Source organism: Danio rerio, chromosome 21, assembly GCF_049306965.1.
Source record: "Danio rerio strain Tuebingen ecotype United States chromosome 21, GRCz12tu, whole genome shotgun sequence".
Classification (NCBI taxonomy): domain Eukaryota; kingdom Metazoa; phylum Chordata; class Actinopteri; order Cypriniformes; family Danionidae; genus Danio; species Danio rerio.
In genome coordinates, this window is record NC_133196.1 from 12121338 (window position 1) to 12140000 (window position 18663).

Below are 18663 nucleotides of genomic sequence, written 5' to 3' on the forward strand. Positions count from 1 at the left end.
GTTCAATGAGGCTTGTTGGATCTCAGTATAAAGACATGGAAGATCGTCTCTCTCCATCCGCGCGCTTGGTCCGCAGTCCCGGGTCCCAAACGAGGATCCACAGCATTGAGTCAATTCTGGGATTTAAGGGAGAGACTCTGTTTCACCCGGCGTTTCCATATGGATCGGGAAAGACAGGCAAAGACACCGAGCACTTGTCCCCGAAAAAGGACTCGAATAAACACTTTGATGGTGAGTAAACTCAATCTGAACGCGTTGACAACTTTATCCTAACTTCTAACTTTATTTTTGACTTTTTTTATTTAGCTCTTACAATTTAAGTAATTAGTATAATAGGCTATATTTATATATCTACGTTTTATGCACGTGTGTTTAGTACATTTTAGATTTCAGTGTTTAAAAAGTAGGTTAAATTTTTTTTTTTTTCAAAATTAAACAATGAAAAATGAACAGAAAATCTTAAGTATGCTATTTTAATTGAAAAGGTAATAAGGCATATAAATATGTGAAATATGGTAATCAAAGTTGTCAAAAATATGTCAGAATTATAAATATGAACATGTTGCACTTTCTCACATATTTCTCACTGTTGGTTTTTTTTTTTTTTTTCTCTCTCTCTCTTTATGCAGGAGTTTGTAGGTCGACTGTAATGGTCAGCCCAGATCTGCCAGACGCGGATGGTGGTAAATTGTCGGATGATGAAAACCCGAAGAAAAAGCACCGGCGGAACCGAACCACGTTCACCACCTTCCAGCTCCACGAGCTCGAGCGCGCCTTCGAGAAGTCGCACTATCCGGATGTCTACAGCAGAGAGGAGCTCGCGCTGAAGGTCAACCTGCCCGAAGTCCGAGTACAGGTGAGAGACACTTTATTCTGTTCAAACTAATACAGCAATAATAAATATTGTATATATGTATTTATTTGTTTAAAGATGGAGAAGTATAGGCTACTAAAATACAAATTCCACTTCTAACTTTTATGTCACTGAAAAAAATGTTTCATTGGATTTGCTGAATTATTTTAAGGTAAATTGTTGCAAACAATTTATATGGGCTAAAATTAAACAAGTTAAGTTGAAAATTACTAAATTTTTAACTCGTTTGTTTAATTCAGCCCATATAAACTGTTTGCAACTTAAACAAATAAATCCAATTAATAATTTTATTTAGTGTTGGCTATATGAAGTTTACTTGCAAAAAAACGGTTACTCTGTACAGATTTTTATAAATCCTGTTTTATTGTAGTACATTGAAGATATCATTATGAAAAAGAATTGTAAAAAATGATTGATGATAGTATAAAAACATTAATAAAACTAGTATATATTCTTTATTATGCGATTGTTAAATGTAAAGTATTCTATTTCAATGTAAAACTAATTTAGAAAGAAAATATTACCCTGTTTAACAATTTTAGGATTTTCAGGAAATATTTAATTGACACAAAATATTTTCTGTATAAAGTAAAATTATATCAATTTTAAAAACAAATTAACTAAACATATTCCAATACCATGTTTAAAAAAGTTATACTTCTGGACATACATTTATGCATTATATGCATAAGTTTATGCATTTATGCATATGTTTAAACATTATGTCTAGCAATTTGACATTTGGGACAAAGTCATGTTTAGATAATTAATATTTGGGAGAAGTATTTTAAAAAATACAATATAATTAAAGGAATAATTCACCCAAATCTTTAAAATATGTCGTATACTCATCCTCCACTTGTTCCAAACCTATCTGAGTTTATTTCTTCTGTTGCACACAAAGGAAAATATTCTGAAGAATGCTGGAATAACCCAGCCATGGACTTCAAAACTATATTTTTTCCTGATGTCAATTGCTGATAAATCCTAACATTCAGAATATTGTCTTTTGTGTTCAACAGAAGAAACAAATTCATAAAAGTTTAGAACTGCTTGAATTTTAGTAAATGGTGAGGAAGTTTTCCTTTTTGGGTGTGCTTTCTCTGATTTCTTTTTTGCCAGTCTATTTACAGAATGTATTTTTAATAAGCTCCTCAACTACATCTTTAACTTTTCACGCAATATTATGCATAATCTTAATTTCATGTATTATAAACTAAACCCTATATCTGTCATATTCCAGGTGTGGTTCCAAAACCGTCGAGCTAAATGGCGGCGTCAGGAGAAGCTGGAGGTGAGCTCCATCAAGCTGCAGGAGTCCTCCATGCTCTCCATCCCCAGATCGGGGCCACTGTCCCTGGGCAGCGGCCTGCCGTTAGAGCCCTGGTTGACCGGCCCCATCTCCACCTCCAGCTCTCCTCTGCAATCTCTGCCCAGCTTCATCACCCCTCAGCAGGCCGTCCCAGCCAGCTACACCCCTCCACAGTTCCTCAGCTCCTCCACCCTCAACCACAGTCTCCCTCATATAGGGGCTGTGTGTCCCCCGTATCAGTGCTCTGGCTTTATGGATAAATTTTCACTTGAAGAAGCAGATCCACGAAACACAAGCATCGCCTCGCTGAGGATGAAAGCCAAGGAACACATTCAGTCTATAGGGAAGACGTGGTAGATGAGAGACATTCAGAGACTTATTTTAGTTTGTATCTTCAAAATCAGTGGTCTGGATCCGTTTTTCTTTTCTAAACTTCAGTTGTGGATGACAATCTTTGTAAAAACAGATAAACATTGTACATGACTTTGATTTTTGGGTCATTGTAGGGCAGGTGGATCTCTTTCAGCCCTCTTTTTAACCTTTAAAGCAGTTGAAGAGGGAGTTAGGAATGGAAATGCATTATAAATGCAGGCTTTTAGTTTCATTGAATCGCATTTGGCATTCAAAAGGCCCGTTCTGTGCTAGGATTTATTCTCTGTTGAGTACTGTACAATGCAGCTGGCCACTTTCCATGATGTTTTGTTGTATGTTTTCACACTTGTACAGATGAATTTTGTATTTTATAATAAAAACAAAGTCATAAAAATAACAAATGCAGCCTGTGTCCAGTAGTTCTTAACCTACTATTATTAATAGTTATAATTAAATATAGCTCCTAATGTTTTATAACCCTAATTAGTTCTATACTGCGTTTTTTTTTATATTGTTGAGGTCATGTTATGTTAGGTTTTGTCTTTTTTGTGTGGTAAAATCACTCAAATGCACATATTATCTTTTTTTGTACAATTATTTAATTTCATATAGACTATTTGGTGCTTCTGTATTTATTTTTTACTAGTTTTTTACTGAATCAATCCATTTAAAATCAATTTGAAATCAATCACCCTGGAAAAAAAGCTTTCATTTATTCAATTAAAAATATTAGGGCAATAGTTCACATTAAAATTTTATCACTTGTGCAATGAAAGATAATAATTTGCCTTAAACAATATGTTCTGTCTTATCATTGTCATAAGAACAATTTTATATAACCTGGAACAAAGCATGTTTGTCTTGTTGAAGAAAGTTAATTAATTTAAAATTTTCTTTTGTTCTGAACAAGAAGATTTAGCTTTAATCAAAACAACAATTCCCATCAAATGGTCATTCATTCTTATTTCTTAGTTGAGCTCTCAATCAAAAACATTTATATTACATTAATATGCTTTGAACTTAAAATAAATTACTTGGAAAAATAAAGCAAATGAAACTGAAATGAAAGATCAATTTTAATTGGATGTGGGGCTGCTTGATTTTTTGTTCAGTGCAGTGCCTTCAGTATTTGAGAAATGACAAACTGTTCATTAAATACTTTGTTTACTGTAAAAAATAATAACTTTACTGTTTAGCTCCAAGGATAATATAGTTCTTAAAGGAATATTTCACCCCAAAATGAATTAATTTACTCGCACCTCGCCATAAATTGAAATCGTGGTTCACATTTTGCAAAGCCTGTGGATTATCTAGTAAATAATTTTCTTGCACAGATATGTTGTTAAAGCTACTTCATTTAGTACATTTATATTGCACCTACATTCTTTCTAGTAGCCGTTGCTCCATTTTGACCGAAAGTCTTCCTTAATGTTATACTAAATTCAACAAAAAATAACTCGCCTATCTTCAATAAAGGTCGTTAAACTAACAACACATTTAAATCTTAATCTGGTTGAACTATCCATCTCCTTCTAAAGCCACCACCACCAGACAGTCGTTGGTTCGCAGAGCGGGAAAAGGTTAGTGTGGTTCTCCTTCTTTATTATGCCGCCATCTTGTGGTTGCATTTGGAACTTTCTTCTCATTTTGCAATCCTATTATGTAAAATAGTGGATAGTTACACTTTTCTTTTTGGTGTTTTTATTTTGAGTTTATAGGAATATGTTCTCAATGTCAATAAATATGTCATGTGCTTATGTGCCTGCAGTCATTTTGCTAAAATACCAAGGCAGCAGTTTTTTTTTACATAGGCTATATGACGACTCAATTATGGTTTGTAAAAATATTAAGTGTATTAATATTAAGTGTGCTAGCCTATATAACGGAGTTTCGATATAGCCTACTTTACATCATTCTTATTTATAGCTAAGTGTTTTTAGAAAGTAAATTTTAAAAATAAAACCTTAAGACTTTACCTAGCAAGATTTTACCAAATAGGTAAAGAAAAATCCTATAGCACTAAGCTTTGCTGGATTAGCTTGTCTGTTAGTCTCCATACTTCTGATGTACCAAAAATGTTTCCTGCAATTTTGTCAAAGTGCTTCAATTACTATTTTACTACAAAGTATTTATTTACAAACATGTATTTAAAATTTTATATGTAATGTTATGAGAATTAAATTTTTAAAATGTGAAAATATCTCTTAAAACTTGTTTTAAGTTAGAAACTGTAGCCTTTAGGCAAATAACAAACTGGTCAGCTCATTCAACTTTCCTCAGTTAGAATTTGGCTATTTGAAGAATTAAAATTGTTTGTCATAAACTTCTTCTATTGGTTATTTTCACAATTTATGATGGCATAGTGGTTAAAAAAAGGGGCAAATGAGCTCATGTATAGGGTCAAAATCTGTACTTTGTCAGTAGTGGTCTTTCGAATACCCCCATAACCCCCCTGACTATCTTGGTCTGTTTTCATGCAGTTTTACAAGCTTGAAGATATGATCTGCTGAAGGTCAAAACGAGCATCAGAATGGGGAAGAAAAATGATTAAAGTGACTCGGTCGAGAAGATTCCCCAACCGGGCAGAGACTCATAATACATCAACAGTACATGAATAATGGTGCACTAATATGTAAATTAAACATTATTTCATTATGAACTAATGATGAGTTAAGGCATCATGAACTAACTACATGTAACCAAGAGAAGCTCATGACCTGTTAATGTAGCTTTATGTCATCACTTTTTTTTGGCATATTATCAATACCTATTTCTTAATTATTAATGAACTCCTATGTTTATGCATAACACTATATGCATGTTTGTCAAGTGTATGTTCAGTCTATATTAAAATGAACAGTTTAAACACAGGAGTTAAGTAGTTGAGAACGAGATAATGATAATGTGCCCCTCTAAGTAAAGTCATAACATAAAGATGCAGTAACATATTAATAAGCAGCAATTATAAAAGCTAAAGCACACTTAAAGAGATACTTCACCCAAAAATGAAATTGTCATCATTTACTCGGTCTTTTTAAGTTTCTTTCCGCTGTTAAACACAAAATAATATACTTTGAAAAATGTTGAAAACCTGTAACTATTAATCTTCATAGTAATAGTTTTTCTACTATGGAAGTCAGGGGTTGCTTTCAGCACTCTTCAAAATATCTTCTTTAGTGTTCAACAGAAGAAAGTAACTCATAAAGGTTTGAAACCACGTGAGGGTGAATAAATAGTGAATAAATTTTCATTTTGTGGATGATCCTGAATGCAACATGCTGTTGCAACTGTCCTCAGATACAAAATTAATTTAAAAGCTTGCCATATTAACAATGTACAATTTTAATTTATTACAGTTTTAATGTAATTTAATTTCAGAGAATTAATTACTTAATTTGATTTATTAATTCATTTTAAAGTTCAATGAAATAGTTTAGTAGTTCAGTGTAGATTTTCAGTAAAGATATTTTTGTTCATATTTTTTTTTGTAGGCTTGATAATTGACCAAAGCCTGATTGTTTATTGTTCTTTTAATAGTCTGTATTTATGTGGCCAGTTTAACAAATTTAACCAATTTACATTTAGTCTTTTTACCAAAAAAAAAGTAAATAAAATCCAACCAAATGTTTTAGAATTTTTTTCCAACACATTTCAATGAATGTTGCAACTGTCCCCATGGGTTGTTGTTGTTGTAACCATAATCTGTCAGTTGCAACATTTAACTTTGTCTGATTAAATTCGGCATACATTATCATATGTACAAATATTGTAACAATGTGTATTGGTATCTGATAGATGTGGATTTATTATATTAAAATTTTGGGTTTCCACTCAAAAGAAAATGCAAAAAGTGTTGCATCTGTCCCAACTTTCTCTTAGTAGTGTTCCAACGTCTGCAGCAATTGCGAAACGCAAAAAGACCATTTTTATAACAACTTCTAGGAAAAATCTGACATTTTAATGCAGTCAATTTATCAATGATGCAGTTAGATTCAGATTAATGGAGGTCAGAAGAATGCAGAATTTCCATTACTGCCCATTTCCCAAGTGACAAATGAGAAACGCAAACATCCTCGAGGAAAGATGAGCTTAACCAAACGAAAGTGGCTTCAACTGACATTTTTTATTGTGAGGAGCATCAGTGTGTATAATTGGAGCCTTTATTGTGGTTGGACAGCTGAGAGACGGCAAAGGCCATCAACAGCTTCCTCGCAATTGTCCAGACAACGGCGAGGTCGTGATTAGTCGTTCAGACGATCATTAGTGTGCGGTGAAGAGCGTTTCTGTCACCTGTCCGGCTCTGTTAAGTGACTGCTTAAAGAATAGGCTGTTTATGGTCAGTCACCTCAAGATATCGGTCACAGTCTGTAATAAATGTGCTTTTTTGGACTGAGAAAGATTTTGATATATACTTTTGCACAGAGCCCATGGAGTAACTAATTTCTAACTGTTAGAAACTATTCTACTGTTCTAACTATCTTTGCCCTGATGACTACACAATATTTAACTAGATACTTTTAAAGATACTATAGTATTCAGCTTAAAGTGACATTTAAAGGCTTAATATTGACAGTAAAATGGTTTCAAAAATAATTAAAAACTGCTTTTATTCTTAAATAAATTAACACTTTTTTCGGAAGATAAAAATTATGTTATATGAAATATTTTGAGAGGGGGGAATCACAATTTTGACTTCGACTGTATTTAAGCTAAAATAAAGTCAATATTGTGAATTACAATTCAAAATAACGTCTTATTAAATGTAATTTATTCCTATGATTTAAAATGAAAATTTCAGCATAATTAATATGGGCTTCAGTGTCACATTATTCATTCATTTTCATGTGCTTTTCCATTACTGTGATGTGGAAGCAGCAGTCTTAGGAGACGACCCCAGACTTCCCTCTCCCCAGACACTTCCTCCAGCTCCTCCGGGGGGATCCCGAGGCCAGCCGAGAGACATAATCCATCCAGCGTGTCTTGGGTCTTCCCTGAGGCCTCCTCCCGGTGGGACATGCCTGGAACACCTACCCAGGTAGGCGTTCAGGAGGCATTTGAAACAGATGCCCGAACCACCTCAGCTGACTTCTCCTGATGTGGATTAACAGCGGCTCTACTACGAGCTCCTCCCAGGTGACAGAGCTTCTCACCCTATCTATAAGGGTGCACACTGCAACCCTTCAAAGTAAACTCATTTTGGCCGCTTGTATCCAAGATCTTGTCCCCTCGGTCATGACCCACAGCTCACGGCCATAGGTGAGAGTACATAGATTGAGGGGTAAATCAAGAGCTTTGCTTTTCGGCTCAGCTCCTTCTTTACCACAACAGACCGGTACAACAACTGCATGACCAATCAGACAACTGTCAATCTCACGTTCCATCCTTTCCTCACTTGTGAACAAAACCCCAAGATACTTTGAACTCCTCCACCTGTGGTAAGGACTGGGGTAAGTCACATTATCTTTCAGAAATTTAAAAAAATTTTGATTTGCTGCTCAATTTTGGTGAATTAATATTGTTGTTACTCTATTATTAATTATGATTCTTTGAATTATCAGTGTTCCTGCTTTATACATTTGTTGATAAATTTGACTCTTTTAGAATTCAAAAATGGTTTAAAAGCATATAAATATAAAAAAGTATATATTATTAACTTATAAACATTTGAACACATTTGAAGAGTTCAGATGCAAAAACCTCTAAATGCCATCTCAAAATTTCTTCTAAAATCAACTTTTATGGCAAAAAAATTGGTTCCTTGCATTGCCTTTAAAGTGAAATAACTGAACAAAAATATTGGAGGCTGAGGAAAAATGCTCATTCTAGGAGAACATTTCAGATGGCACTTGGAGGTTTTTTGCATCTGAACTCTTCATTTGTTTGTTTTCAAGAGTTCGCCCTCAGCTGATGATTGATTATAGAGCTTGTTTGGCATGCTGTCCCGGGAAAGAGCCTTGAGATCTTCAAGCCCGGGGCTCCCTCCCGTTGCAGGGCGAGAGGGCAGTCCGAGTTCAGGTAGGTCTCGAGAACTCCCCTGCTTGATAATGTTGGAAGTAGATAAATGCTATGAAGTGTCTATGCTGTCAATTTAGATTTGTCAATTTGCTTATGTTACATGTTTTTGGTCTGTAGGAGGAAACCGGAGAGCCCGGTGAAAACCCACGCAAACATGAGGAGAACATGCAAACTCCGCACAGAAATGCCGACCTGGCCAGGAAGTGTTCGAACAGGTGACATTCTTGCTGTGTGGCCGTAGTGCTAACCACTAGGCCTCCGTGCTGCCCTGACAAGGAAATGGGAGGAGTAGGGGTGGAAGGGGGATTCTTCAAGACGAAGATGGCTGAGGTAAGATACTCTGGTTATTCATAGTGGTTAAGGAGTCGTCTGATTGGTAAATCAGTGTTAGCTAATGTGGACCAGGTGCTATCAATCATAAGCACGTGCTCCTCTCGAAATTAGTTTATAAATAAACTTTACTTAAATGTCTTTACTTTCAGTCTTGAACAATTTAATGTGTCCTTGATGAATCTGATTATAGGTATTGTTGAATAGTCCTTTGTCACAGTTTCCATTAAAAATATGAAGCAGCCCAACCGTTTTCAACACTGATGATAATAATAATAAATGTTTCTCGAGCAGCAAATTGACATATAACAGTGTTTTCTAAAGAACCAAGTGACATGTGACACTGAAATCGTAATAATAGTTTACAGTTTTAGAGTTTTTACTGTATTTTTGATCAAATAAATCCAAGTGATACTTACTGCAGAGCAACATGGGCAGAGCGAAGCTCCAGCAAGGGGAAGCTTGATCTCCAGCTCCTCCTTGCTGCACTCCTTCTACAAGTGTTGTCACTGGGAGTTAGGGACAGGGTGTACACATTAAAACAGCTCAATGGAGGTGAGCTCCACCCAAGTGGCTCTGCAGTGTGCACCCTCTCAATAAATGTGGCTTTGCTGAGCGAAATGTGTATTTTTTTTAAAACACATACACAATCTTATTAACTCCAAATGTTTACGCAGCAGTGTAGCACAGTGTAATGCATGGTAAAGGATTTCATCTGTCAAATGATATGCAAAACAGTCATTTTTTATAAACCGCAGAAAGCCCAACAAGTTCAAGTTTATTAAATATTATCATACAATTGTATCATGACTACAATGGCTGCCAGTAAGATGAGTTTATAAAACAACAGCTGAAAATGTACAGAATGAAGACACTCGGGTTATGTGTATTTCATATATCGACATAGAAAAATATAACATGCTTATTGATATGTTGTTGACTAAAGAGGTTTGTATCTGATGGAGCCAGTTGTTCAGCTTCAAATCACAGTCTTTTAGCCAGTTTGTCCTCAGCTTTCGTCCTCGTACTGCATTCTTAAAGCCCGTAACAAGTCCTCAGCCTATAAATAAATATAAATATTATAAAAATATATCAAATATATAATAAAGCATAGAGATGGCTAGTATTAAACTTGATATTATAGTTACTTGATATTAAGCACTATTCGCCAAGAAACTTAAAGCTCGATGTCTGTGCAAAATCGTAATCGTTTGCTAGCGCACATTATTATTATTTAGGTAAACAATTAATATGTGTAAGTTAATCTACTGATAAAAGTTTTTTTTTTTTTTGGTCATCTTCAGTCAAAGTCTGATTTTTTGCTTGTGTGTTTTAAGCGGCTGTACTTCTTTGTTAATGTCAGTTTGGTGACACTATTCTTAACCGCACTCTACACCGTTAGTTTGCTAGGAGGGAATGATGCGCAAAAAGAAAGCACTGCCCTCTACTCAATATTCCATTCTGGAAGGACATCAACATACTGAAATAAAAGTCTTAGCAACTTCTGGTTCACACAGACTTTAACTTAATCTTAAAATAAAACTGATTAAACCCCACACTCCTATAATAAATAAAAATAAATAAAAATAGCAATACATTTTATATATATCAGTATACACCTGACAAAAGTCCTGTTGCTATCCAGGTTTTAGGAACAACAAATAATAACTTGACTTCTGGTTGATCATTTGGTATTAGAAGTGGCTTATATGAAAGGCAAAGGCCTCTAGATTACGCTTATTTTACCAACATAAAATATGATCATACCTTGATTTTAAATTATTTAATTAGGACAGTAAGATCTGACTTTGCTTAGGCAAAAGTCTTGTCACTTAACAGAAATAATGTACAGTATAGAATATAAAGTCATGGTGCAGTGGAAAAAGAATTAATATAGTGTATGGCTCCCATGGGCTTGGAGGACAGCATCCATACATCTCTGCAATGACTCAAATAACTTATTAATAAAGTCATCTGGAATGGCAAAGAAAGCGTTCTTGCAGGACTCCCAGAGTTCATCAAGACTCTTTGGATTCATCTTCAATGCCTTTTTCTTCGTCTTACCCCAGACATGCTCAATAATGTTCATGTCTGGTGACTGGGCTGGCCAATCCGGGAGCACCTTGAACTTCTTTGCTTTCAGGAACTTTGATGTAGAGGCTGAAGTATAAGCAGGAGCGCTATCCTGCTGAAGAATTTGCCCTCTCCTGTGGTTTGTAATGTAATAGGCATTAAATGTCTTGATACCTCAGGCTGTTGATGTTGCCATCCACTCTGCAGATCTCTCACATGCTCCCTAACTAAATGTAACCCCAAACCATAATTTTTCCTACACCAAACTTTACTGATTTCTGTGAGAATATTGGGTCTATTTGAGTTCCAATAGGTCTTCTGTAGTATTTGTGATGATTGGGATGCAGTTCAATAGATGATTCATCAGGAAAATCGACCTTCAGCTACTTTTCCAAATGATCAACTAGAAGTCAAGTTAGTATTTGTTGCTCTTACAACTGGGATCGATGACAAGACTTTTGTTGGGTAGGGTATATTTATATTACATCAGAACTGCACTCATGTTCCGTCTTATGTTACAAAAATATATATTAAATTATAATACTATCATGTACTGCATGATATTTACCTTTAAACAACTTAATATAAAATATATTATGCCAGAACCACCTGTATGCACTTTACACGATTCTTGCATGCATTTATGCATTTGCATATAAACCATGTTAATAATTTATATATAAATGCAGATTTTAAGTTTTCCAAATACATGCAAAATGTACTAGATACTTTTGGCTTCCTGTAACATTGGAATTCTTTTTCAAATATTTCCCAAGTGCAGTTTAATGGAAAGAGTTTTTTTATCATTATTTTATTAGGGATAGTTCACACAAAATGGTTAATTCTAACTTCATTCACTCACCATTTATTTGTTGTTTGAGTTTATATTTTTGTTGAACACAAAAGAAGTTATTTAGAAAAATGTTAGAAACTGGTAACCATTGACTTCCATTTTAGTTTTTTTCCTACTATGTAAGTCCATAGTTACTGTTTTTTAACATTCTTCAAAATATCTTCTTTTCAACACAAAAAAACGAGTTTATATCTGTTTGGAACCACTTGATGGTGAGTAAACTGCTTAAATGTAATTTTTTGAGTGAACTATCAGTTTAACGATGCAGTTAAAGGGAAAGTTCACCAATTTTTTTTTTGTCTGTCACCGTTTAATCTCCCTTCACTTGTTTCAAACCTGTTTGAGTTATTTCTTCTATTGAACACAAAAGAAGTTAGTTAGAAAAATGTTGGAAACCAGTAACCATTGACTTCCATTGTAGATTCTTCCTACAATCTAAGTCAATGGTTACCGGTTTCTAACATTCTTCAAAATATCTTCTAAAAGAGAATCAACTAATTTCTAATAACTACTTTCTTTTGTCTTTGCCATGATGACAGGGCATACGATTTGACTTGTTTTTTTGGCAAGGTATTAATGTTAAAGGGCAATTTAAAGGCTTAACTAAACAATTTAGGTTAATTAGGCAAGTCATTGGACAGCAGTGGCTTGTTTTGTAGCCTATCAAAAAAATAATAATTTCTTAAGGAGGCTAATAATATTGATATTTAAATATATATATATTTCAGTCAATTTAAATGAAATAATACTTTCTCCAGAATAAATATGGTACAGGAACTACTATTAAAAATTCCTTTGCTCAGTTAAATATCACTTGGGAAATATTTGAAAATTAACTTTAAAAAATGGACTTTAACAGTATATGCATACATTTCAGCATTAGCATGAATCAAAACATTAAGCTGTTCTTTCCGATGTTCTCACCACTTTCTCAGCTCTGTCATCTCTCTCTTCCTCCCACTGGCGTCCCTTTTCGATCATGCGCTGCATCAGTTTTAAAGCGTTGACCTCTGTGTTGTCCTGCGGGTTCTCCTGTGTCATTCGTTCATTCATGAGCGCATACAGCCGGAGAGGCAGATGTTTGCTGTATCTCTCCAGCTGCAGATCCTGATCCGGGCTCACAGAGGTCACAGCATCGTCGTTTGAATCTTCTGATATGTCCTGGTCATCTGTGCTTTTTTTGCCCATTAAGTGTCCTGAAACAGACACCGCACATTACAGATTGATTGTTGCAATAATTTTGCGTAAAAGTGACTGAACAAGAACAGATCTGGCATTTTCATACTTAAAATGTCCATGAGTTATACAACTATTATGTGCAGAATTGAAATTAAAAGGGAGAGTTCACCCGAAAAATTTAATTCTGTCATAAATTAGTTTCTTTTTGTTTTTGGTGAACACAAATAGAGATATTTTGAAGAATGACAGAAACTGGTAACCATTGACTTCCATAGCTTTTCCTACTATGGAAATCAATGGTTACTGGTTTTTAACATTCTTCAAAATACCTCTTTTTGTGTTCAACAGAAAATGTAAGAACTCTTAACGCTTTAGAATCACTTGAAGGTGAGTAAATTGTAAATCTTAATTGTTGGGTGAACTCACTTTAACAATGCAGGTCACTATTAAGTTAAAAAGTAGTTCACACAATTAGTTTTATTCTGTCTGTATTTACTCACTTTTTACTTGTTCAAAATCTGTTTTCTGTTCTTGTTCAAAACCTTTCTTCTTTTAGACACAAAAGAAGTTATTTAAAAAAATGTTGGAAACAGGTAACTGTTGTCCATTATAATTTATTTCCTACTTTGGAAGTCAATGGTTACCGGTTCTGACATTCTTCAAAATATCTTCTTTTGTGTTTAAGAGAAAAGATGAGAACTCATAAAGGTTTGGAACAACTTGAAGGTAAGTAAAATGTGCGTAAATGTCATTTTGGGTGAATTATCCCTTTTACAATCCAATTTGGGTGATAGTACAACATTTTACTTATTCTGTCATTATTTACTCTCCTTTCACTTGTTCCAAACCTGTTTGAGTTTATTTCTTTTGTTGAACACAAAAATAAGTTATTTAAAACAATGTTGGAAACTGGTAACCATAGACTTTCATTGTATTTTTTTTCCTACTATGGAAGTCAATGGTAACATTCTTCAAAATATCTTTATTTGTATTAAAAAAAAAAAAGAACTCATAACGGTTTAGAACCACTTGAGGGTGAGTAAATTGTTTGTAAATTGTCATTTTTGGTTACACTATCCCTTTAACAATGCAATTTAAGTGATAGTACACCAATTTTTTTATTCTGTCTTTATTTACTCTCCCTTTACTTGTTCGAAACCTGTTTGAGTTTCTTTTTTTATTGTAGAACACAAAAGAAATTATTCAGAAAAATGAAAACCATTGACTTCAATTGTAAGTTTTGTTCCTACTATGGAAGTCAATGGTTACCGGTTTCTAACATTCTTCAAAATATCTCCTTTTGTGTTCAACAAAAAAGAAAAAAGCTCATAACGGTTTGGAACCACTTGGGTGTGAGTAAATTGTGTGTAAACCTTAATTTTTTGGGAGAGCACACTTTAACAATGCAGGTCACAGTTAAGTTAAATAAGTAGTTCACAGATTTTTGTTAATCTGTCTTCATTTATTCACCCTTTACTTGTTCAAAATGTTTTTTTCTGTTCAACATAAAATAAGTTATTTAGAAAAATGTTGAAAACCTGTAGCCATTGACTTACATAGTATATGTTTTTTATACTACTGAAGTCAATGGCTACCGGTTTCTAACATTCCTCAAAATATCTTCTTTACTGTTTAAAAAAAAAAGAACTCATAACAGTGTGGAATGACTTGAGGGTGAGTAAATTGAGCATAAATTGTCATATTTGGTTGGACTATCCCTTTAACAATGCAGTTAAAGCAACAGTTCACCTTTGTTTTTTATTCTGTTATCATTTACTCTCCCTTTACTTGTTCCAAAACTGTTTGAGTTTCTTTTCATCTTTTGAACAAAAAATAAAATTAGAAAAACGTTTGAAACCGGTAACTATTGACTTCCATTGTATTTTCTTTCCTACTATGGAAGTCAATGGTTAGCAGTTTCTAACATTATTCAAAATATCTTCTTTTGTGTTTAACTGAAAAAAAAACCCCTCATAATTAGTTTGAACCACTTGAGGGTGAGTAGATTGTGCATAAATTGACATTTTGGGGTGAACTATCCCTTTAAAAATGCAGTTACAGGGATATTTCACCAATGTATTATTTGTATTCTGTCATCATTTACTCTCCCTTCATTTGTTCCAAATCTGTTTGAGTTTCTTTCTTCTGTTGGACACAAAAGAAGTTAGTTGGAAAATGTTGTAAACCTGTAACTATTGACTTCCATAGTATTTGTTTTTCCTACTATTGTATTTTATGGTTACCAGTTCTAACATTCTTCAAAATATCTTCTATTGTGTTCAACAGAATCATAAGAACTCATAACTGGTTGGAACCACTTGAGGATGAGTAAACTGTTTAAATGTTCGATTTTGGGTGAACTATACCCATCAACAATGCAGTTAAATTAAATATATTTCATCAATTTATTTATTTTTATTCTGTCATCATTTACTCTCCCTTTATTTGTGCGAAACCTGTTTGGGTTTATTTCTTCTGTTGGACACAAAATAAGTTATTTAGAAAAATGTAACTGGTAACCATTGACTTCTATTGTATTTTTTTTTCCTACTTTGGAAGTCAATGGTTACCAGTTTCTAACATTCTTCAAAATATCTTCGTTTGTGTTCACCAAAAATAACAACAACAACAACAATAACAACTCATAATGGTTTGAAGCAAGTGAAGGGGAGAAAACTTTAATGTTAGATATGAAATGTAATCTGGACTACAACATACAAATAAATATATACATATTTGAGCCAAAAAATGTAATAAAATTTAATTAAATATATAAAATTGCTTACATTATACCTCATTTGTTCATTATATAACCCCAATAGAATTTATGCAATCTTAAATGTAAAAACCTGATATTGTTCCTCCTTATTATATAAATTCATCTCACACAAACAAAAGCCAGTGACCCGCCTCCTGTTTTCATCCAATTAAGACTCTGCTGTAAGTCTGCTCTTTAAACCCCATGAATCCACTTTTCCTCTTCAGTCTCGATGCTTAAATAACACTTTGCAATCACTTCAGACACAATCCTAATATATGCACTCAATAAACTTCCTCTGATACTTTCATCAGCTGATTTATATGATAATTATTGCCTAGTGTTATTGATTTCAGTGTAGATTATTGTGTTTCAGCCACAATCATTTAGTGCAGAACTTAAAAATTTTTTAAAAATGCTATTTGTTTATTATTATGCATATTATTTTTGTATATTTTATTGTCCATATGTTCATATTAATGCTTCATACTATACATGACCATGTTCTTCCACATGACTGCACTTAACCTATCAACTATTATTAAGCAGATAATTATATCCGAATTAAGCAAAGTTATAGTAATAATAATAGTGATCATTGGACCTCATTATCATTTCATTTCAAAAGCACACATTACTTCAGACATACAATTTTTGGTACTATTTATTTTAATATCTTTACATTTTGCAATCTGTTGCTGTCCCACTACTTGCATATATACATGTATATAATTATGTATATAAAATAAAATACAATACAACTAATTAATGCATTTCTAATAATGAATCAATAATAGAAAATACTGTTTAATATGTGTGTAAACAGTTAATTTAATTGTACATTATTAAGATTAAACTGATTATGTGGATTATATGGTTATAAAAGCTGTTATTATCCTAGATATAAACTATAATTGTCATAAGCTTTAATAAAGTCTCTTAAACTCTGCTTTTATTTGATAAAAAATACTACAGTATTATAAAATATGGACTATTTTCATACATTTCCCAATCATAATTATCAGCTACGTTAATCCAGCCTTCACCGTCACAACCGAAATCCTTTTAATATCCCAGTTTAAGTCATGTGAACTCACAAACTCAAGCATTAAACAAAAAAATGTGATTATTTTTGGTATTACAATAAAAAATAAATAAAAACAACCATCACTCACCAACAGCCCAGTGATTCCCGCGTGGATAAACTTTTCCGATTGGTTGTGCGTCTGATGCAAACACTTCACAGAGCACAACGACCAAAATGATGGACACGACGAATCTGTATCTCCACACCAGGCACATAGTAACGCTCATAATATAAAACGTCAGTAAGTACTCCTAAATAATACTTGCTCTTGCAGGTATTGCTAATAAAGGCCCTTGTAATAGTGCTGCATATGTATAATCAGTTCATTTATATACTCCCGTGACGACGACCACTTAAAAGGTGGAAGAATATGACGCGATAATATGGGAGAGAAACTAATGTCTGGATGACTCGTTTGGGGTGGACGCGGAAAGTTTAAAGCCTCCTCCCAGGGTTTCTGCGTCAGGATCTGGGCAGGTTAGTCTATTTGACATAAAAAAATGAAGGGGGTGGGGGGTGAATGTCACGTTGAGCTAACCTGTCATTATCTCAGCCATGGGCTATTGTGCTCCCCAAGACAGATTCAATGTGAAGTGTCATCGGCTTTTTATAAGATGCGGGGTAAAAATAACGTCAAAATGACTTCTTGCTTTGTCGTGCTGTTTGTGCAATGGAGCTTTAATTGTTTCTTGTTAGGGGAAATATGGGGATAAAAATACAGTAGACAAACTTTTTGTTGAATAACACCCGTTTAAAAGCTGAGAACACGAGTTAGTTTACCACAAAATGAGCATGTATTCACTATTTAGTCATCCTCAAGTGGTCCCAAACATTTATGAGTTTATTTTTGATGTTAAACGCAAAAGCAGATACTTTGAAGAAAGCTGAAATCTGTTATGGCTGCACATAATATTGTTTTAGCATCGATATTGCAATGTGCGTGTCCACAATAGTCACATCGCAGGGTGTTAAATGTTGAGTTGGGATTATTATTGATCAGCACCACCAAGTTATAACCATAACAGAGTAAAAGTTTATCATTTGAATGTGTTTCAAAGGTATTTCAAGAACGTTCAGGCACAAAAAGTACAACATTTGTAACTTTAATGAAGAATGATTCTACTGAAACATTCATACAAGGACGACTACTCAGTGTTGTTTTACATTTGACATTTTATTATTCAACTTCTGTACCTGAAAACTTTTAACTGTTTTATTAATTATTGTAGCTACGTTATTGTAAATACTTTTGCTTTTATACATTATTCACACCCCTACAAAATAACCCCAGTCGATGTAAAATAATGATTTCTTTTCAAACAGAGCTATTCAAACCATCTGTTGAAATTGTGTTCATATTATATATCACAGAAAAACTAAATATCTGGTACTGGTAACCATTGACATTCAATGTTGGAAAACCAAATACAGCAACTCTTTTAGTTGAAGAATAGGTGTTTTTAAGATGTCTTGAAACGTTTATAATCATGATATGACCAGACATGAATATATAGGGGATTTTATTCATGTTTAAATCAACTGTAATTAAATGTTCTTCTTGTTTTTTACCATTTTGAATGCAATGATGGTATTGTTTAAGATGTATTTGTTATAAAACCTTGACACAAACATATGTCACATTGACTTTGACATGACTTTACTAAGGAAACATAACTTGTCATAAACCTGTCATAAACATATTTGAAATGAGGCCATTATAATCGTGTCATTAATATTTTTCTGATTACTTTTTCAGTGAAAAACTGAAAAAACTGACTCTTTTTAAAAGAGTCAATACTCTCTGTCAAAT

The 18663-nt window shown here is 33.6% G+C and overlaps 3 protein-coding genes across 6 annotated transcripts in view; 2 read left to right on the forward strand and 1 right to left on the reverse strand.

The window, feature by feature from the left end:
• On the forward strand, positions 1–2959 carry rx3 (retinal homeobox gene 3). The gene is given in 3 exon segments (NM_131227.1): positions 1–231; positions 630–856; positions 2118–2959. Coding segments are annotated over 3 exon segments (879 nt in total). The 5' UTR covers positions 1–5; the 3' UTR covers positions 2544–2959.
• A 6662-nt stretch (positions 2960–9621) lies between these two features.
• Positions 9622–17080, reverse strand: grp (gastrin-releasing peptide). Its single transcript, NM_001161350.1, has 3 exons — positions 16942–17080; positions 12754–13025; positions 9622–9963 (listed from the first exon to the last, which is right to left on the reverse strand). Exons 1-3 carry the CDS (start codon positions 17078–17080, stop codon positions 9913–9915), a joined length of 462 nt encoding a protein of 153 aa, NP_001154822.1. The 3' UTR covers positions 9622–9912.
• Positions 16995–18663, forward strand: part of znf532 (zinc finger protein 532) — a 50614-nt gene continuing 48945 nt past the window's right edge. For 2 of the 4 annotated variants that reach the window (XM_073935817.1, XM_073935829.1), the window contains exon 1: positions 17205–17330. The gene's annotated coding sequence lies outside the window, so the exon portion shown is untranslated. Of the gene's footprint in view, positions 17331–18663 lie in introns of all 4 variants that reach the window. The other 2 variants (XM_073935809.1, XM_073935831.1) reach the window with 2 other exon arrangements.

Excerpts from the sequence above, each read along its gene's own strand:
- grp (NM_001161350.1), bottom strand. The coding sequence starts at position 17,080 with ATGAGCGTTACTATGTGCCTGGTGTGGAGATACAGATTCGTCGTGTCC. Across the intron at positions 13,026-16,941 it reads CGGGAATCACTGGGCTGTTG|GACACTTAATGGGCAAAAAA; the intron begins GTGAGTGATGGT and ends TGTCTGTTTCAG. Across the intron at positions 9,964-12,753 it reads ATGACAGAGCTGAGAAAGTG|GCTGAGGACTTGTTACGGGC; the intron begins GTGAGAACATCG and ends ATTTATTTATAG.